We start from the raw sequence: 21,784 nt of genomic DNA, 5'->3' as shown, positions 1-21,784 counted from the left end.
GGCCCGCCTGCCCTCCCCCCCACCCCCGCCAGCAGCAAAGGAAAAGGACCGGGTTCTGCCGCCCAGGCTGCTGTCTTCCTCCTCTGACCTCCTCGTAGCGGCAGGTCGCCCAGTGCCTGCCATGCACATTCTCGCTGTGAGGTGGGTTCCGTCAGTCCCATCTCATAGACGGGCCACGTGGGACCCAGGGAGCTGAAGCAATGCTCCAGGCTCCCCCAGGTGAGCATAAGAACCAGACTCCAGCCGGGGCCTCCTAATCAGAGTGCTCCAGACCCCAAACCGTGTCACCCCTGAGGCTGCCGCTCAACTCAAAGACAGGACAGTGAGAAACCAAGGTGATGAGCTCCACCCCAGGGGCGAACAGGGCAGAACTGCTCTTTTCTGGAATCAACCACCAACAGTCTTAAATTCAGCCAGTGTTTACCAAGTGCCAGCTCCAGCGCGCAGGGCCTCTGGAGTGAGCCTCAGCTCCTGCATCCTGGCCCCTGCTGGGCTCCACAGCCCGCTGCAGCGCTGGCTCAGCCTCAGTGCCCTCAGGGTGCTAGGCAGCTCCTCTGTGGCGCTCAGGGAGCCTGAGAGGCCCACCCCATAGGAGCTGCTGTGACTAGAACTGGGTGAACCTGCCCTCTGTATGACGCCCTTGGTGGGCATCAGGGTGTAACATCACCCTCTGAACCCAAAGGCCCCACCCATGTGCGGACCCATTTGACACTGCCTGGCTGCTGCCTAGTCTCAGGAACAGTGACAGGGCTGAACATGTGATTTGTGGAGAGAGAGAAGGGACAACATCTCAGTTGTGGAAAAGGTCCCATTAGCAGAGTTAATGGCTGACTGAGTGTAACCTGAGGGTCTTGTTCTGTCTCTAAGTGAGCAAGCTCCTTCTCCAGGCAGATGGTTCTCACAGGGGACAGCGGCCTTGTGTCCAGGAAAAGGAGTGTGAAGTTAACAGGGGCACAGGCTCTCTCACAGGTAGGCTGCCCATCAGGTTTAGAAGCCGCTTGTGCCAGGTCTGTGCCAGGCACCAGGAATACTAAGAGGAACAGGCCACAGCCCGGGCCAGCGGCCCTACCAGCCCCTGGGGACCTGCCTGTGGCCTTCACTCAGCAAATTCAGCACTAGGAAGGGGCAGGTCTGGCCTCTCGGCAGAGGGAAGGCAGTGCCATTGAGCGTGGTCAGTGATGGTGTGTGCCTGGTCCAGCACCTGGCCCACAGAGCAGCTGTTTTGTCACTGCTGGATCTGGAAGATGGCGGGTGGTAAAGGCTGGGACTTGGTTCGGGGGAGGGGGCTTTCAAGAGCACTGGGATCTTGCAGAGGTTTACAAACAAGTCGATCCTGGCTGCAAATCCATATGCCTCTTCCCCAGGTCGGGGCCTGGGGCCCAGGCGGGGGCCGTGGCTGTTCCCCTGTTGGCATTGCTGTAGCTACTGCCCCTCCTCAGAGACAGTGACTCACTGCCACCGGTTTAGCAAGAGGGAAAATAATAGATGCGTGCTTTCCCCTCAGCCCTACACCGCCCTGCCTCTGGAGCACTGGTTCTTCTTCCTACCAGCTCATCAAACCCTGAAAGATAAAGATGAGAAATACCTGCCAGCCCCCTGGGAGCACAAGAAGCTATTTCCAGAAGAGAAATGATGGAGGGGCGCATGTGTTGATTGCCCAGCGCTGCTGCTCTGCAGCGTGTCAGAGGCTGAGGCTGAGGCTGGTAGGAGCCTGGCCCACGTCACAGGCTGAGTTCACCGGAGTCCGCTTTCCCTCTGAGCCTCGGTTCCCTCGTCTATAAAATGGGGCTAAGGAGTCACACCTCTGGGGTTGCTATGCGGACTAAAGTCAATGTAGGCCAGCTCAGGTAAGAAGCCAGGATGTGTCCAAGGTTACACAGTGGACAGAAAAGATAAAAAGCCAAAAAAGGCCACCGCTGAAGTGATGCCCTCTTCCCCTCAGCATCCTGAGCCCGGCCACAGCTGCACAGGCAGACACTTCGTGCAGCCAGGCAGCCGTGCAGCATGCCTCCCTGGCCAGCCCGTCAGGCCCTGCAGGGCGCCTTGGCCCCTGGCCACCAAACCGGCGGCTGCCCTCCTCTCCAGCCTGCACTGCACCTGCTCCTCGCCAGCACAGGGTCCCAGGGCCTCCTGAGGCAGCCAACACCTGCTGAGCCGTGAATGACTGCTCCAGATGGGGACAGGGCCTCCAGGGACGGAACAGCCCTGCCCACAGGTGCCCAGGCCACGGAAGAGAGATGTTACCGACGCCAAGGCCGCCCACACAACAAGGCTGTGAGAAAACGCCGGGGAGGCCCCATGGGGGCCTGGTGGTGGGCGAGAACCAGGGGCAAGGAAGCCACCTGAGGGCACATGGAGCTGCATGTGAGTGAGGATGGGGAGGGGCTCCCCGGGAAGCTGCCACCCAGGCCCGTCGGGCCGTTATGTAGGAGGACTCTGACAGAACTGCATGTCACCTGCCGGTGGTCTTGAGGAGGTCACCGACCCTCCCTGCGCCTCGTCCCTCAGCTGTAAAATGAAATGATCATCAGAGTGGTGAGGTGATCACGCAAGCGTGCTCTGAACAGCCCCTGGCACTGTCGGCGCCCTTCAGCCTTACTCACAGCGGGTCCACTGTGAGAATGTGTGCGCGCACGGTCTCTACAAGGAACCCTCAAATGTAAAAGTGTGGCTGCGTCTGGGCCAGTCGCCCCCTTATGTTTAAAACTTTTCTATAATACACAGGATAACTTCATGGTTTAAAAAAAAGCAGAAACCTAGCATCCTCCCCAGCCCACAGGAGGAGCCTTCCTCTCTTCCACAGCCCCTGCAGGGGCGCCTGCCCTCGGGTCCCCTACCTGCCTGCATGCCACAAGCTCCTGTGCCCATCAGCCCTTCCCACGGGGCCCCCTCTGGGCCTTGGGGTCAGCAGGCCCAGCCGTCTATGTCCTCAGCACAAGCCTGGCCTGCAGCAGGTCCTCACCAGGCCCCTTGGCTGAGCTGGCCCATCCTCTTTAGATCCCAGGCACATGAGCCCTGTGACAACCCCCTGGAAGAGGTGGCCCCAGGCCTTCACAGTCACTCTATGTCTCCTCTTCCTGACACTCAGCGGTGTCCACATCCTCAGGATCTGTGTCTGCTCGCAGCCGGTCCTCCACCAGAATAAAAGCTCCAAGGGCAGGACCTGTCCCACACTGTGCTCCCAGCACCCAGCCAGGCGCACGGTAGGAGGCACTTAATAAATATTGGCTGAAGATAGAAATGAAGAGAGGGCGTGCCCTTGGGCAGGATGAAGAACATCTCTGTACCCCATTTTCCTGCTGGTAAATGGGCATCTAACAGTATCTACCCCATGGGGTTTCTGGAAGCATTCGGTGAGATCTTAGAGTAAGAGCCCTGTGTAGAGAGCCCAGCGTCTGCGTGTGATACGTACTCGACACACACGCAAGAAGGAGGGAGGAGGGGACTTGTGTGCGTGCTCACACCACCCCTTCTCCAGCTTTAGCTGAGGGCAGTCGGATACAGCCAAGCCCCTGGCCCTCCCAGCTATGTTCTCCAGGAAGGACACCCCCAGTAGATGCCAGTGGAAAATGCCAGTCCCAAAAGACACAGATCCAGAACAATCTATCAGGGACGCTCAAGTCCCAAGGCTGGCTGTCACCACAGTCCCCTGTAGAGCCTTTTCAACACGCAGACACCTGCTCCCTCCAACACTGTGGCGAGTCCGAGAAGCAGAGCCTCGTGTCCCGATTCCACCCGGCCCAGGTCATTGAGCAGAACTTGTCCCGCAGCAGGGGGGACGCAGGTTCAGCCTGGCCCGTGCCCCATGCGGGAATGTGCCCCCGGCCCAAGGAGAATGAGCCGGGAAGGAAACTGGATCCTCCCGCTGGGCTGCTGGCCTCAGTTACTTGTGAGCCGTCTGTCTGGATGGGGACTTCCAGTCCTCTCTGCACCCCGGTTCCCATCAGGGCACTGCTCCTGTGTCATCTTGGCTCCCTCTCCATGACATCAGCCCGAGTAACCAGCTCTGGGCCAGGTCCTCCCCCCTTGTCCCTGCCCTGCGTCCCAGAGTCATTCTTCCAGTGTCACATAGGTCTCCCCTCTCCATCTCCAGCACCCAGACCTGTCCAGACCCTCTTCTCTTCCCTGATCCCCTGCAGCAGCCTCCTCTTGCTCCCTACCAACCTCCAGTCCCCTCCCCAGGCTACTCGAGTGACCACCCCATCACCTCCCCCTCCTCCAGGGGCCTTTGCCTGGCACTCTGTTCTGGCCATAGCCAGTTCATCTTCCACTGCCTCGCAGTCCCCCAGCGAGATCACACCTGGGCCGGCTCCCAGCGTGCCCTCTCCCATCCTGCTGTCACCTGTGTGTCCTCCTCCCCCAGCCTGCCTGGTTCAGCCCTGCTGGCCTCCAGGGTCTGCTCATGTGTTCCCCTCCTCGAAGCCCCCAGCCCTCTGGATCAGCCTCCTTTAAAGCCTGCTGTCGTTCCAGCCTCCAAACAGATGTAAACTCTTCCAGCCCCAGCCCAGGGGTGGGGGGCTTCCCTCTGCCTGGATGCGCTTCCCCAGGTGGCTGCGTGGCTCCCTCACAGGCCTCCTATGAGCCTTGCTAGAACTTGACCTTCTAGAAACTGCAGCCCCGACGCTGCTCTGCTTTGCTTTTCAGTGTTTATAACCTCCTAACTCAGGGTACAGTTGACTTATGTTTCTTTTGAGAATGTCGGCGAGCTTCTAGAAGATGGGGGTCTTTATCTGACTGGCTCCTGGCTGTGTTCCAGCCCTGAGCACAGCGCCATGTGGAAGGAGGGAAAGGGCCAGGCCAGAGCCATGACTTCCAGTCTGGCCTGCCACCTCGGGGAACGGCTCTGCGTCTCCCGTTAGCAAAACCCAAACAGCTGCCGCCCAGGGACAGCTCACACCCCCAGCCTGTTGGAGCGCATGCTCAGAACCAATAGCCGGGGCTCTCCTGCTCTGAGTTCAGCCGTGCCAAATCCTGGAGACGATCGCACTTCCTCTTCACATTGGCTCTGGAAAGTTCACAACCAAACGTGGGGCCCAGATGCTGCGTGTAGGGAAAAGGGAATCCCAGCAAGTGCGTTCCCTTCCTCCTGGCTTCGTCTTCTCACCCTCCTCTGCCTCCGTGTACTTTTCTTCACTTCATCCTGTTGTCCCGGGTGTGCGCTTATGTGCCACTTGCAGGCATCACAGCACATTCCACAAGTGTGGAGAGCCCAGCGACGCAGCACCGTGGCCGGGAGGGCAGGCAAGGGACACGTGGTTGGGAGGTGGGTCGTGCTCCCAGCCCTGTCCCAGATCCACGTGGCCTGGGGCAAGCCCTCCCCTCTCTGCGCCTCAGCTTCCCGCTGCCTCCCCACGGCATGTCCTTCCTCTTTCATGTGGCCGAGCTGGGCCTGCCTGACAGGAGGGCCTGTCCCAGCAGCTCCCTTCCTACAGGTCCCACCACGCCTCCTGCCCCCTGGCCCTCTGCCTCCCTCCCCTGACCCCGCAGGGCCTCCCACCAGGAACCTTCCACAAGGACCCCCATCGCTGGCCTTGGATACAGAGCTCAGGGCCCCTGCTGCTCTAGTGCCTGTCCCTGGGGCGCCGCAAGGTCAAGTGAGAGGGCAAGGTGCAAAGGCATGCCAGGGTCGCAGGGCGAGGCGGAGCTTTACCTTGAGGATGAAGCCATCGGGGCAGGCGCGGTCATACTTGTACACCTTGTAGACAACCAGGAAGACGACACAGGTGAGGAAAGCCAGAGCAAAGAGGACCAGCACGGAGACCTGTGGGCAGAGGTGGGGACGTCAGGGAGGCTGGGAAGACCGTGTGCTGGGGCAGCCAGACAGATACACATAGATGCACAAAGACAGACGCACACCAGCGTGCGCAGAGACTGTCCCTGGAAGGAGGCACAAAAACACGGATCCTGGAAGGTGTCTGGGGATGAGAGGGCGGCCAAAGCACTTTCCACTGGACAACTTTTTGTACCGTTTTGTCACCACGTCCATAAGTCGCCTTTATTTTAAATTAGCTATTTTTAGTACTTGGGGCCCTGCAGAGAGCACTCGGGGTACAGATACGATCAAGCCTCACGGACACCAGACACAGTTGAGACGTGGGTGCAGGCTACCCGTCTGACTGCCACCAGTCACCGAGGTGACATCAACCGCCCGCTTATCAACAATCCCCTAGATGGCTCCTGAGCCGCGTACGCAGTGCTGGGACGCCGTGGCCCACGGACAGCGGCCCTGTTGAGCTGGGACCAGCTGAGCGGGAAGGACAGACCCTCCTGGGCTCCCTCACCTCTGCACACTCGGTTTGAGCGTGTCCCCTCCCCAGAGGGCAGTTCCCACGAACACATGGATTTGGCTTTCTTCGCGCTGTACGCCAAGCACACAGCTCAGTATGTGCTCAGCTCACGTCTGCGGATGGATGTGCGACCACGCAGGAAGACCACAGGGGTGGGAGAGCCTGCCCCAGCTGGAGGGCATGGGGGATGAAATGACACTGGGTCTGGGCCTTGTAGATGCTCACCAGGTGCCGGGAGCCACCTGGCAGGGGCGAGAGCATGTCCTGAGGCTAGAAGGGCCAGCAAAGGCGCTGCGGGTCAGGTCGGGGAGGGGCGAGACTCCCCACTGGGCTCAGCAGAGGGATGGCTCTCAGGCTCCCGAGCAGGGGGAAGGAGACAGAGCAGCAGGGCCCTGGGCACAGGGCCAGGCCAGGGCCTCCATCCGCGTTAACCACTCACTGCCCACCTTCCCTCCCAGGGCTCAGTGGGGGTGAGCTCCTTCCCCAGCCACACACAGCCCCGCAGCCACCAAGTGCAGGGAGCTCTGCCGCTTCCTGAGACTGCAGAGAGGGCTGCTGGTCTGAGGAGTCCCTCGGGCAGAGCACAGTGAGCCCCGCCCTGGGCTCAGGACCCCTGCCTTCCGTCCCCCCCATACTGTGCTGGGCACTGGGCATACAGCGTGAAGAAAGCCAATCTGTGTGCTTGTGGAGACTGCCCTCTGGGAGGGGACAGTCTGTGGAGCCTCAGCTCCCATATAGCCTCTCGGAGCCATCAGTGCGCATGTGTGAAAGGGGAACACAGCATCTCTGGCCAGGGTCCTGGGTAACATGAGAAATGAGCACGAGGAGTGTGTTATAAACCGCACAGCACGCTCACCTAGAAGACAGGATGCCAGCCCCACTGGGAACTCTCTGAGGTCACCCTGGGGAACCCTCCCTTCCTCCCTCCCTTAGGGAGCCCCGTGCATCCCTCTGCACCCAGCTTAGGCATAGGCACTGAGGTCCAAGTTCCACCCGCAGCTCTACAGCTCACTGGCTGTGTGACCCTGGAAGCCCCTGAACCTCTCTGAGACACAGGCCCCTCACCTGTGACACAGGACAATGGTTCCCCACCTACCTGGCGCTGTGAGGCTGTGAAGGGGGAATGCACTGGGCAGATGCCCACAAAGAACCATCATAAGTCCTACAGCGGGCGTTCATCTCATCACTGTGCCCTGCCCCCAGTGCCCAGCTCTTCATCGCCAGGGTCCAGAATCCTCCTTGAGCCTGCGTCTTGGCTACTAGGAACCCAGGCCAGGGCCAGCCTGCCAGCCAGCTCAAAACTACAAGACAGCCTGCTGTGCCAGGGCTGGCCCCACCCAGGGCGCCCTCCTTTCTAGCTCACCCTGCTGCACTGCAGGCTGGCTTGCCACACCCCGGGACAGGATGAGGGGCAGCACCCAGAGTCTGCTGGCCCAGCCTGCCACTCTCTCCCTTCTCCCTGCATGGCCACCCAGGCCACCTGCCATGCCACCCCCCCAGCTGCGAATCCCCATCTCCAAGCGCCACCACGCCCACAGCTCACACTCACTACAGCCTGGACGACGCCATCCCCTCTGTGTCCTCGCCCAGGGCACGGCCCCTCACACCCCAGGCTGCAAGAAGTCTCTATCACCTCTGATGAGGCCCTTCCTGCCCATCTCTGAGTCCTGTCAGTCCCTGTCAACGTCTTTGTCCTCCACCCCTTTTCCCTCCTGTGACCCCTCACCTGGTCTCTCAGGGCCGTCAGCTCTCTAAGGGCCAGAGACACTCCAGGCTGTCTGGACAACCTATATTGCATACGGAGCCCATGCCTGACGCGGGGACACAAACAGGATGGAGCCACGGCTGCCTCAGGGCCCAAAACACCCACGGGGAAGGTGCCATCTGGGTTTCAGTGGTGGCTCCAGCACACAACAAGGACACACCACCTGGCCCAGGGAGACTGCAGAGGCAGCTGAGCTGGGTGATGCTGCAGGAGCTCGAATCTGCCAGGAAGGGGAGGGGGCAGTGGCCCTAGGGGCATGTGGCAGCAGAGGGAACAGCCACAGCACATGCAGGGCTCTGCAACAAGACCAGCAACCCTGCCAATGCGTGGGAGAGGCGGGCGGGCAGGGCTATGGCACAGCTCTGCAGCCAGACTCTGAGTACATCAGCCAGCTCCTCTGGGCCCAGGCTCCTGCCCGCCAACGGCAGTGAGAGGACTCGGCTTCCGCCAAGGACTCCAGGCAGAACTGCTGGGACAGCGCCTGGGCGTGGCAATAGCTATGGAAGGAAGCGTTTGCTCTTGTTGCTGCAGCTGTCACCACTGTCATTCCCTCACTCACTCAGATGGCACAGCTGGCAGATGCAGAGCTGGGCTCTCAGCCCCAGCCATGCAGCCTCTCACGCCTGCTGCCGTGTCGTACTCTAGCCTCCTCTCCTCACATCACCTCGGCTACTGCTCACCCAAATCGACCTGCTGGTGGCCCCTGGGGGCAGCAAGGGCAGCTTCAGGGGCTCTCTCCACAGTCTAGCCAGCAGGGCTGCCTCCCCCAGGGTGCTCCGTGGGGAGAGCTGTATTTAATATAACTGGCCTCCTTTGTAACCTTTTATAGTTTATTTTAGGCATTTGAAAACATTATTCTAAGAAGAGGTCCATGGCACACAACAGATTAAGAGGCCCTGTTAGAAATGATTTCCTCAAAATATTAGCAAACTGAATTCCACAATACAGTGAAAGGATCACACACCATGATCAAATGGGATTCATTCCAGGGATGCAAGGATGGTTCAATATCCACAAACCAATCACTGTGATACAGCACATTAACAAAATGACAGATGACCATTCTATGATCATTTCCACATATGGAGAAAAAGCACTTGACAAATTCAACATCCATTTATGATAAAAACTCTCAACAAAGTGGGTACAGAGGGAACGTAACTCAACATGATAAAGGCCATATATGAGAAACTCGCAGCTAACATCACGCTCGATGGTAAAACACTGGAAGCTTTTCCTCTAAGATCAGGAACAACACAGGGATGCCTGCTCTCACCACTTCTATTCAACACAGTACTGGAAGTCCTCGTCAGAGCAACTAGGCAAGAAAGAGAAATAAAAGGCATCCAAACAAAAAGGAAGAAGTAAAACTTCACTATTTACAGATGACATGATATTATATATAGAAAACCCTGAAGACTCCACCAAATAACTGTTGGAATAAGTGAATTCAGTAAAGTAGCAGGATACAAAATTAATACACAAAAATCTGTTGCATTTCTATACACTAATAACGAACCATCAGGAAGAGAAATTAAGAAAACAATACCATTTACAATTGTATCCAAAAGAATAAAACACCTAGGAATAAATTTAACCAAGAAGGTGAAAGACGTGTACACTGAAAACTGTAAAACCCTGATGAAAGAAACTGAAGATTACACAAAGAAATGGAAAGATGTTCCATACTCATGGATTGGAAGAACTGACGTTGTTAAAATGCCCATACTACCCAAAGCAATCTAGCAATTCAATACAACCCCTCTCAAAATTCCACTGGCATTTTTCACAGAAACAGAACAAACAATCCTCAAATATGTAGGGAGCCACAAAAGACCCAAGATAGCTAAAGTAATCTTGAGAAATAAGAACAAAGCTGGAGGCATCACGCTTTCTGATTTCAAACTATATTACAAAGCTATAGGAATCCAAACAGTATGGTATTGGCATAGAAACAGACACACAGACTAATGGAACATAACAAAGAGCCCAGAAATAAACCCACACATATATGGTCAATTAATTTATGACAAAGGAGCCAAGAACATAGAATGGAGAAAGTTAAGTCTCTTCAATAAATGATGTTGGGAAAACTGGACAGCCACACGCAGAAGAATGAAACTGGACCCCATCTTACACCACACACAGAAATTAACTCAAAATGGATTAAAGACTTAAACGTAAGACCTGAGACCGTAAAACTCCTAGAAGAAGACATACGCAGTATGCTCCTTGACACTGGGCTTGGCGGTGACTTTTTCACTTTGACGCTAAAAGCACAGGCAACACCAAGAAAAATCAACAAGTGGGATTATATCAAACTAAAAAGCTTCTGCACAGTAAAGGAGACCAACAACAAAATGAAAGGCAACCTACCGAGTAGGAGACAAGGTGTGCACATCATACGACTGATAAGCACTAATAGCCAAAATATATAACGAACTTATATAACTCCACAGCAAAAAACAAGCAATCCGATTAAGAACTGGGCCGAGGATCTAGCTGACATTTTCTCAGAGAAGACACAGAGATGGCCAGCAGGCACATGAAAAGGTGCTCAACATCACTAATCACCAGGGAAACGCAAATCAAACCACAATGAGATATTACACCTGTTAGGATGGCTGTTATCAAAAAGACAACAAATAAGTGTTGGCGAGGATGCAGAGAAAAGGGAACCCTTGTACACTCTTGGTGGGAATGCAAATTGGTGCAGCCACCATGGAACACAGTGTGGAAGTTCCTCAAAAAATTAAAAATAGAACTAGCACATGATCCAGCAATCCCACTTCTAGGAATACATCCAAAGAAAATGAAAACATTAACTCAAAAAAATATAGGCACCCCTATGTTCATTGCAGCATTATCCACAATAGCCAAGACATGGAAGGAACCCAAGTGCCCATCGGTGGATGAATGGATAACAAAAATGTGGCATATTTATGCAATGGAATATTACTCAGCCACACAAAGAAGGAAATCTTGCCATTTGCAACAACATGGATGGACCTTGACGGCATTATGCTAAGTGAAATAAGTCAGACAGAGAAAGACAAATACCACGTGATCTCATTTTATGTGGAATCTATTTAAAAACCCAAGCTCCCAGACACAGAGAACAGATTGGTGGTTGCCAGAGGCGGTGGGTGGGGGGTGGGTGAAACGGGTGAAGAGCGTCAAAAGGTACAAACTTCCAGTTATAAAATAAAAATAAATAAGTCCCGGGGATGTAGTGTACAGCACGGTGACCATAGTTAATAACACCCTATTGCATAGAAAGTTGCTAAGACAGTAGGTATTCAAAGGCCTCATCATGAGAAAAAAAAATTTGTAACTATGTATGGCCACAGATGTTAACAAGACTTAGTGTGGTGATCACTTCACAATAAAGACAAATACTGAAACATTATGTTGCACATCTGAAACTAATGTCATGCTATGTGCTAATTATATCTCAATACAAAAAAGAAAAATATGATATCAAGTCCCAGAGACATGGAGCGTCCTTAAATCACTGAATTTGGACGCCACGTTGGAGTTGGGTTCACAGCGCCCCATCTGTTTAGGTTTAAAAATAGCCCCCAGCTCTGCAGGGCCATGGGGAACCACCTCCTCGGGGCTCCCCTCCTGGAACCCGGCCTGCGCCTTTCATCCGGGATTCCTGGGCCCCATGGCCAAGGAGCTCACAGAAGCGAGAAATGAGAACACGAGAGTCCCCGGAATAGCCGAGGGAGGAGGGCAAAGAAATCTACAGAGAGTCAGCAGGAGGCACCCGGTGTGGCAAAGCCCTGCCCTGCAGGCTGTCCCCCGGCTTTCCCCGCACCTTGGCAAACCCCAGGGCTTTCCCGGGCCCCAGAGTCTGCTCAGACCTGGGAAGCACCCTGTGGTGGGAAGAGAAGTGCGGGTCTGCAATTCACTCTGTGGCATGATGTCCCCCTGTGGTTATCATGGCCTGAGGAGAGTGCCATGGGCCCTTCCAGAAAGATCCCCAACTGGCTCAGAATTGGACCCCGGCTCTGCCACCTGCCAATTATGTGACTGAGCAGGTCACCTGCATCTCTCCTCTCTGAAGAGGGAACAATGCCTTAGGCTCTTACAGTTTATCAGGAGAATGACAAGGCATCAAGGGCTTGAGAGCATGTCAGCCCCACGTGCTGGGCCCGTTATGGGTTCAATTGTGTCCCCCCAAAATGATACATAAGTCGTAAGCCCCGGTACCTCTGAATGTGACCTTATCTGGAAATAGGATCTTTGTAGATGTGATTAAATTAAGTTGAGGTCAATAGGGTGAGCCCTCATCCAGCATGACTGATGTCTTTATAAAAAGTGGAAATTTGGACACACACACACAGGGGGAAGGTCACGAGACAACGGAAGACTGGAGTCCTGTATCTACAAGCCAAGGAAAGCCAAAGATGGCCGGCAACCCCCAGACACTAGGAAGAGGTGGAAAGATTCTCCGCTGCAGGTTTCAGATGAAGCACGGCCCTGCCAAAACCTTGACCTTGGACTTCTGGCCTCCAGAACTGTGGAAGGGTAAACTTCTGCTGTTTGTGCCCCTCAACCGGTGTCCCCCGTGGGAGCAGCCCGAGCAGACTCATGCAGCCCCTCATCCCAGGGCTCTGGATTCAGGGGGCGCAGGTCTGCACGCCTCTCCTGAAGGTGTTCTCTCTCCGCCGTCATCCTTGTTCCTTCCCCAGCCGGCCAGACTGTGCTGCCGGCTCTCCTCACCCTTCAAAGCCATGGACAGGCCCGCTGCCTCCAGGAAAGCTCTGGAACATCCCAGCCTCTCTGGACACCAACAGCACATGTGTGCACCACATCGGCCAGCATCTACTGTCTCCTAATCTGTGGCCCAGTTTGGAGACTTTCCTGACCACCCCCACCCCCCACCATGAGACAACTGGGAATATTCCAGAACAAGGTGTGAAATTACTTAACCAGACATGCCTGTTTCCTCCAGGCTCTGGGAGTATCCTTTAGGCTTTCTCTCATTGACACACCATGACTATGAGCTTCTGAAGAGCCCGAGACATCAGCGGCTCCATCTTTCAACCAATTCCAAAAACTCTGGGCCAAAAGACAAACTCACCATTCATTGCCCAACGTGTGTCGAGAGCCCTGGGTTCCAGGCCTGTTCTGCCAACACACACACTGACTCCAGAAAGAGCATCTGCCCCTGCCGCTTGCTTCCCTCTCAGCTGTGAAAAGAGGATGCCGGCCCAGCACCCAAGTTCACAGTGGGGGGTGCAGGAGACCTGTGCTGGGCCCCAGTGGGACACAGCGAGCGCTCGCTGCACAATGGAACCCCACTTCTCACAGCGTTGCAGCATCAGGGCAAGGAAGATGCTCGGAGGCCATCAGATCCAGCACCTTCCTTCACATGTCATGGAAGCCCTGTCACTGCAAAGGCAACACCTTCAATCCAGGCCAACAGGACACCCAGGTGGTCCTAGGAGTCCCAGGGTACCCATCAGAAGAGGAGCAGCAGCCATGGGCAATGACCCAACCTGAGCACAAAGAAGGGGCTCACCCGTGGTCGGGTATCAGAATGACAGGGGCTCTAAGGATCCGAGGCTGGGAGCCTGCCCAGAGCAGCGACAGTAGAATGTCAGAGGCAACAGCCAGGCATCGGTATTATTGCAAACTGCCCAGACACCGCCTGTGTGCAGCCCATGCTGAGAACCATGGGGCTAAACAGAGGGTCCCCCTTCTGCGTGGAACTCCTGGAGCCTGGGGGCTGCTCTCACCCCAGCCTTTGCACCCTCAAGCCAAACACCACTGTACCAGCTGCTCCGGAGACTGCCGCCACACCCTGCACTGGGGAGGCAGCGTAAATAAAGCTTGTCTACTCCTTGTGACAGCGCCTGCGAGGCAGTGTTACTGACTGCGTTTCACAAACGGGGAAACTGAGGCTCAGACATGGAGATGACTAGGCCATGGCAAGCCACCTGGGTTGGCTGAATAATGTCTCCCAGATGTACCCAGGTCCTAATCTCTGGAGCCTGTGCGTGTCACCTTATATGGGAAAAGATTCTACTACCGAGGAGAAAGCGATGAGAAGATGGAGCAGAGAGAGATTGGAAGATGCTGTGCTGCAGGCAGTGAAGATGGAAGAAGGGGCCACGAGCCAAGGAATGTGAGGACTGTGGCTCTAGAAGCTGAAAAAAGCAAGGAAGCCTGCTGCCCCAGGGCCCCCAGAGTGAGCCAGCCCTGTAGACACCTTGATTGGGCCCCGTGAGGCTGTGAGGACTCCTGACCTCCAGAACTGCGAGAGGAGACAGCCAGGGGGTGGTCCTTTGTTCCAGCAGCCCCCAGAGACTGGCTCAGTTCCTCGAGCCGCCTCCCCACAGGCTGAAGCGGCGCCTCCCAGTGCCTAGCGAGCCAGTGGGCAAGTGGAGCCAGGTGGCAGGCAGCCCCTCTCCCAGTGCGTCCTACAGAGCAGCCCTCAGCGTCACCGGAGCCGACCCGAGGACCTACACCTCAAAGGGAACAGAAATTCAGTGCGCAGAGGCGCCACTGCTCTGGGTTTTATTAAGCAAATGACCGCGCATGGGAAGGAGGCAGGCCCCAGGGCACCTCTGCCCTCCACAGGCCCTGGAGCCCAGAGAGCCTGGGTGATGACAGTGCCTGACCCCACACCTGGACTCTCCAGGGTGGGCTGTGGCCCTGGAGGCCAGGGACGAAGCCCAGGAGTGCCTTGGGTGGGAGAAGGGTATCTCCCTAGGAGCAGGGCCGACGTCTCTGTTAGGCACCCCAAGCCCACTGCTGGGCCCACGATGCTTGTAGAGCTCAAGAAAATGGTTTTTAATTTTGTTTAAAAACCAAAAAAGAAGAAACAATATAATAATGAGCATGTAATAATGAATCCAGCCTGGATTATATTCATCTTTAGACCGAGGCAGTCATAAGATAATGTCATTCTTTTTTATTAGGAGGAAGGGCCCACAAAGGCAAAAGTGCCTCGGCCCCAAGGCCCCACCTTCTTCCGTCTCTGGAACCCACGATGGCCGGCAGACGTTCTCAGGAGAGCTGGCCGCAGCCACTTTGGAGTGTCCTTGGCCCAGCAGCGGCAGCCCTGGTCTCTGCCAAGTGGTGTGAGCTCCTCACGAGGCAGGGTGAGGCCTGCGGAAGGGAAGGGCCTGCCAAGGGGGCCCCCTAACTGCGGTTGAGAAGCTTCCAGGACGCAGTGTCGGGTCTTGAGGAGGAGCTCACCAGGGAAGCGCAGGGAAGGTGCTCTCACAGCGACACGGGTCGTGCCAAAGCCGGGAGGCATCAAAGGACGCGATGTGCTCGGTGTGGCTGGAGCACCACGCGTCCTGCAGGAGGGGACACGAGCCGGGTGGCAAAGGTCCCTGCATGCCGCACCAAGAAGTGGGAACCCAGACAGTTCCTGGGCATTGCAGGATCCCAGCAGGCGGCTGCCGCTAGTGACAAATTAGCATTTCTCACAGCACTGGGAGGTGTCGCCAGTTGGCTGCAGGACAGATGTTTGCCACTGATTTACGTGTGTGAGAGAGCGTGTGTGTGTGTGTGTGTGTGTGTGTGTGTGTGAGGGCAGAATCTACACTATCTGTAGATTGACATCACTTTCGTGCAGCTGCCAGTAAGGCTCTCCAGCAGAGACGACGGGGCGGGATTAGAGCTACTGCTGCCACGCGTCCTCGGGCGTGTGCCCTGCCGGGGCCCTGGGCGGCCCTGCCCCTACTGCCATGGGCAGTGGGCTGTGAGGGGCCGTGGGTGGGGGCGGTGTGGGTGGGGGAGGGCCTGCTGCAGGGTTTCTACTGTTTTTACCAGTGACCTCTGTGGCAGCCAGGTGAAGCCAAAATGCTTCTCAGAATCGTGCTTTAAATACATCAAACTCTCTACCTAGGATCACAAAGGAAACCAATGATACTGAAATAGTAGTATGAAAATATTGCAAAAATATAGCTTTGTGAGGTAACGAAATATGCGCTTCTCTATTAATACCCCAAACAAGACTGCAACTTCAAAGGGACAATGCGAGCAGACACTTCCGCAGGTCTTGGCGACAACGGCAGGGCGATGCGATCCCACCTGTGATCTGCACCGTGATGGTCACACGCATTGCTCATACCGCTGTCGTTTACTGCCGACAGTGAACGTGAAAGAAGGTGTACACTGCGACCTGTAAAACTGCTGAAAGAAGTTACCAGAGACCCAAACCAACGGGAAGACGGCCTGTGTTCCTGGACTGGAAGACCCCCCAAACTGACTGACAGATCCAGTGCAGTCCCCGTCAGAATCCCGACAGCCTTTGTGCAGAGATGGAAATTGCAAGGGATCCTCAATAGGATGCAAGGAATCTTGAAAAGGAAGAATAAGTTGGAGGACTCACCCTTCCCCGTTTCAAAACTTGCTACAAAGCTACGGTAATCCAAACAGTGTGGTGCCGGCATAAGGACAGCCATGTAAATCAATGGAACAGAACAGAGTCTACACATAAAACTGCGCCCATGGTCAACTGACAAGGGGGCCAAGACCACTGAATGGGGCAAGAACTGTCTCTTCAACAAATGGGGCTGGGACAACTGGATGTCTGCCTGCAAAGGAATGAAGGCAGACCCTTACCTCACATCATATACAAAAGTTAACTCAATATGGAACAAAGACCTAAATAGAAAAGCTAATGCCATAAAACTCTTAGAATACACAGAGGTGATCTCACCACCTTGGATTGGGGAATGGTGTCTTAGATATGACACCAAAAGCACAAGGAACAAAAGAAAAAATAAATTGTACCTTACCAAAATTAAAAAATTTTGTGCTTTAAAGAACACTACCAAGAGAGAGAAAAGACACCCCACAAAACGGTAGAAAATATCTGCAATTGATATATCTGATGAGGATCTGGTGTCCAGAATATATAAAGAACTCTGACAATTCAACAACAGAAAGACAAACAACCCAATTAAAAATGGGAAAGAACTTGAACAGACATCTCTCCAAAGAAGATACACAAATGGCCAACAGGCACAGGAACAGACGCTGGGCGTTATCAGCCACCAGGGAAACGCAAATCCAAACCACAATCAGATACCACTTGATGCCCACTAGGACGGCTACGATAACAAAATAAACAAGAGCAGCTGTTGGTGAGGGTGTGGAGGAACGGGAAGCCTTGTATGTTGCTGGCGGGAATGCAAAATGGCGTAGCCACTGTGGGAAACAGCAGTTCCTGAGTATGTTCAACACGGAATTGTCATGACTCTAATCCTGCTCCTAGGTGTAGACCCCAAAGACCTGAAAACAGGTGTTCAAACAAAACCCTGTCCCCGAATGTTCCTGCAGCACTGTTCCCATCAGCCAGAAAGCGGAAACCACTCACTGTCCACCGGGAGATGAAGGGGGCATAGCCCTACGATGGAATATTACTCAGCCATAAAAAGGAACAGCGTACTGACACACGTGACCACGTGGATGAACCGTGAAGACGGGGTCGCCCAGGCTGTGGCGGGGTCCTAAAGAGACAGTGAGTCCGAGCCAGAGCAGCCCTACCCAGAGGCAGAGGGATCCGAGCGGAGTTTTCTGGAAAGAACAGCCAGGAACGGGTAACAAATGGGATGCGGGTCCTGGGATGAACTGTTTAAGGAGTTTATAAAGAGGGGACCACGTCCCAGATACTTGGGACAGTCCTGGCTGATGGTTACTGCCCCAGCAGCCCAAACGTGCAGTGTCCACTGTCCTCAGAAGTGTCCCCCCATCTGGGCCATAAGTTATGTGGCCACTCAACTTACAAGGCCCTGGTCGCTGTCCCAGTTCTCTACACGGTCACCGTGAGTTGGGAATTAGTAATCACCCATTTCATAGGTGAGGGGCTCAAGCGTCATTTGAATTTGCTGTGTCCCCATCTGCTCTTTCTGGCCTGGGGCCTCCTCTCCTGCTGGGGGCCTCCTGGGGGTCACTGCCCAGCTTGGGTGGCAACTAGGACGTCTGCAGCAGGCGACAGTCACCCGGCGGATCCCACACAGCTGCTGATGTGGAAGACAGAGCCTGGGGGGCTTGGAGTCAGATGGCTGTGGGCCCGCATCCTACTTCCACCCCTGGTTGGCTGGGTGACCTTGAGCCTGTTCCTTAACCTCTCTGACCTTGATTCCCCCCTACAAAATCAGGACAGCAAGATCAGCCTTCAAGACTAAGACAGAAAGGAATGACAGTCATGAAGCTCGGCGCCAAGCAGGCCGTGCGTTGAGGGCGGCTGGGTTATTCTTGCTCCGTTCCGTCCTCCACCCTCAGCAGGAGGGAAACGGAATGTGCATTTCTGCTGAGTAATGCAGTAAAAAAACAAAAATATCTTGGAAAAATAAGATGAATCCTGACATCTTCGGGTGTTTACAGCACCAAATATTTTAGGTTACCCACACAAAAGTGAACACACAGACACCACCCCTAAGATGACTCAACCCACTGATGATCCGGCTCTGGATGAAGCCCCCACTCTGCAGCTGGGCCAGAAAACCATGGGCTCTGTGACCGCAGATCCGGGCTGCCGAAACCCGCAAGATGCTCGGCTGCAGGTTACGGGGCATCCAAAGGCATTTATAGGACCTCTAGTGCCACCACGGGAAGACCTCCCCCACCGCTGGATGCCAAGGAAATGGTGTCACCGGTCATAAATATTTAACAAATGCATCTTGAAACACACCAGGGGATTACTGGAGAGTGTGGGAAACAGACGGGCGCACAGGAAGCTCAAGGTCATTAAGGATATGAGAAAAGGATTCAAACCACCCACCGAATCCTTTGTAACAGGATGCAAGGGGACACCCCCACTGCAGCATCGACTGCCAACAATGGGGACCATTCAGACAAACTTGGTGTCCCCTTTAGGACCTTCTCCCTGCCCTGTGCTGGCCAGGACAGACGTTCACTCGCATTTGGGGCTGACCCTGGCACCTCGTAAAGCCCTGAAGGCAACGTGGCACCAGCTCACGGGGTGCGGTTGGCTCGCCGAAACCCTTAACTCACAGAGAGGGCTGCAGATCTCCGAGATGTCAGCAGCTCTCTGTGCCCACAGCCAGAGGCACGAAGGGCTCGGGAGAGCCCGCTGGAACCTTCCTTCAGTCGCCCAATTACCACCCCTCTGCCTTCCAGGATCAGGGAGAGCTTCAGGCAGCAGCACCCTGACAAGCCGCTCTGCACGGGCGAGCGGGGAAGGCGAAATTAAAAAAACGTTTAGCTTTAGCGCATTTGAGAAACATCTCAGCCGTGTTTGTTCTAGGCATAAATACACCTCTAATTAATTAAACGGCCGCTTTCCTCGTCGACACGAACCTCCTCGGAAGCCTAGACTTTTGGCCGCCACTGGGTGATTCATGCTGCAGTCCCAGGGTGGCGGAGTCCACCGATCCCTCCCCAGCCAGCGGTTACCTAGCAACCAGCCTAGCAACCTCGCAGCCAAGAGATTAATCCCCGAGCGATAATCATAAAGTAACATCCAAAAAGACATCTCGTCTCAAGGATGCCATCCAAAGGTAGGCAGAGACGAGGCGCAGAGCAGCCAGCACGCGGCTCCTGAACTGCACAGATTAGAGACAAAAGGAGGACGCGTTATTGACTTGTTGCTTCCACAGCTGAAAGGCACAATCTCATTCTGCGTTTCACACACAGGGATGAAAAGAACCGAGGAGGTGGCTGGGCTGGGGAGCCACGTGGAAGCTGCTCGGCCACCAACAGGATGAGGAAGATGTTCTGTCACAGCTGAAGCTGTGACTGACCCCAGGCCCGGGCCAGGGGGAGGATCCTGCTCTCATCACACATTCATCTCAAGCACGTCCTCTTAGCACACGCTTCCCAGTTTTCAGGAAGAGCCCCAACCCTTGACCAGCTGCACGCTTCACTGTGTGTGCATTCAGATGCTAGAAACATAACCAGGCAATGAAAGGCCCAGAGAACATTCCAGAAGGGCAGGCAATCTTAGCATTTCCAAAAGGTGCCAGGCCTCCTGAGCCTACCCGGCCCAGGGGCTGGAACGCGCTCCCACCCATAAAGGGTCGCAAACTCAGCAGACATTAGAACCATCTAGAGAGCTTGTTACAGTGCCTATTCCCAGGGTGCAGGGCTCCTCTATGAAAATGGACCTTCCGGTGACTGTGATGCAGGCAGCCCCAGACCCCGTGGGATGCACAGTGCTGTGGAGAATGCCTCTCAGCAGACCCCACAGCGGTGCTCAGGGAGCTGGGGAAACCTCCTGCCCTTTCCAGAAGGGCCTGGAACAAAAGCAGGGGGCACCTGCAGAAAGCAGGTTGTTCTGCTGTGCGAGTCTGGCCTACAGGCCTCCTGGCCTCACAGCCCGCTCTGCTGTTCACTGACTGACTGTGTGACCTTGGCCATGTCCCTCGCCCAACTGGGTGAGAACTTACGACTGCCATCTGTCAAGGGCTTACACCTAGGCATGGCCCAGAGAGAGGGCTCCATCAGGAGCTGGCACTGAAGTTGCTCAGCCAGCGAGGGGCCTGCAGGCAGACCCTGGAAACCTCACTGGTCCCACTCCATCCAGGCTAGCAGCACAGTCACGGACTGCCCATCAGGCCACTCCTGCGGATGACTTCAGCCCTGGAGAGGAGGCAGCATGATGGAGCCCTCACCGTGCCTAGCGCAGCGGGGCTGAGGACCAAGAGCCATCTGTGCCAGGAGTCCCCGCGCCCTCCCTTCTGCCCGACCTGGTCTCAGGGCGCTGCTAGGCCCTGCTTCCCTCCCAGGTCACTCACTCAGGTTGAGGGGCCTTTCCTCCAAATGCCACCCCACTGGACCTCGCCGGGACACCTGGTCACAGGCCTCACCCCCGAAGAGAAGTACGGGCCAAGAGCTGCCCCCAGAGGAGGGCGCTGGGGGTAGGGGAGCCTGGACACTGTGATACAAAGGAAGGGACGAGAGAAAAGTGGTGCTTCCACTGCGGAGGCCTCAGGGTGCGTGGGCCTGCCGCATACCTGAAGGCTGCTGGGAAGCGGGGGACTTGCGTCCAAGGGGCTAGATCGCAGGCCACAGGGCGGCAGTCACCGGGAAGGGTTTCAGATCAAAGGAAAAGGATTCTTGGGAGCAGACACTCCCACAGTACGAGGGGCACCTGGACTTAGAGCGCCCCACGCAGACCCGGTCTCCAGGAGAAGCCACGTGACCCCAGCCCAAGAGCCGGCTGCTGGGTTCAGGCTCTCTGTATTGATTTCCCCTCAACTGTAAAATGGAGGTAATAACAGTGCATACTTCATGAGGTTTTTATGAGGATTAAATGAGATAACCAACTCAACAAGCTTGGCCCCATGTCTGGCTCATGGGAGCACTCCATGACTGGGAGACACAGGTACTGCCTCCGTACACAGGGCAGTGAAACACCAGCAGGGTGGGGTTAATCCCCGGAGGCTTCCTGGAGGAGGTGATACCTGAGCTGGCACTGGAAGGAGATGGAAGGGGAAAGGGGTCTGGGAGCTGGAAGGTGGGGCTGGGGGGAGGTGTGTACGGCAGGAGGTGTGGTGGAAAGGCACGGGCCCCGGGGGCACCAGCCCCCTGGTGACCACCTGGGACTCAACAGCGTCATCTGTCAAAGGGGCCAGCACACCCCCTTGGGGGTGGTTGTGAATGTCAAGGGGGCCACAGATGCTAAGTACATGGACACGCCAGGCCTGTGTAAGCCTGGGGAGATGGGCTCGCTGCGATGCAGGGAGCTATGGAGTGCCTACTGCATACATCACCTTCCCAGACGTCCCCAGGAGGT

General features: G+C 55.4%; 1 protein-coding gene across 2 annotated transcripts in view; it reads right to left on the bottom strand.

Annotated features, from left to right (window-relative positions):
* The window catches only part of NSG1 (neuronal vesicle trafficking associated 1), a 31,658-nt gene that overhangs the window by 3,723 nt on the left and 6,151 nt on the right, over nucleotides 1-21,784 (bottom strand). For both annotated transcript variants that reach the window (XM_046656620.1, XM_046656621.1), the window contains exon 4: nucleotides 5,651-5,761. In XM_046656620.1, coding sequence (XP_046512576.1) covers nucleotides 5,651-5,761 — 111 coding nt within the window. The remainder of the gene's footprint in view (nucleotides 1-5,650; nucleotides 5,762-21,784) is intronic.

Source organism: Equus quagga, chromosome 3, assembly GCF_021613505.1.
Source record: "Equus quagga isolate Etosha38 chromosome 3, UCLA_HA_Equagga_1.0, whole genome shotgun sequence".
Taxonomy (NCBI): Eukaryota; Metazoa; Chordata; class Mammalia; order Perissodactyla; family Equidae; genus Equus; species Equus quagga.
Note: the sequence above shows the minus strand (reverse complement) of the source record. Positions and strands in the feature narration are given on the sequence as shown.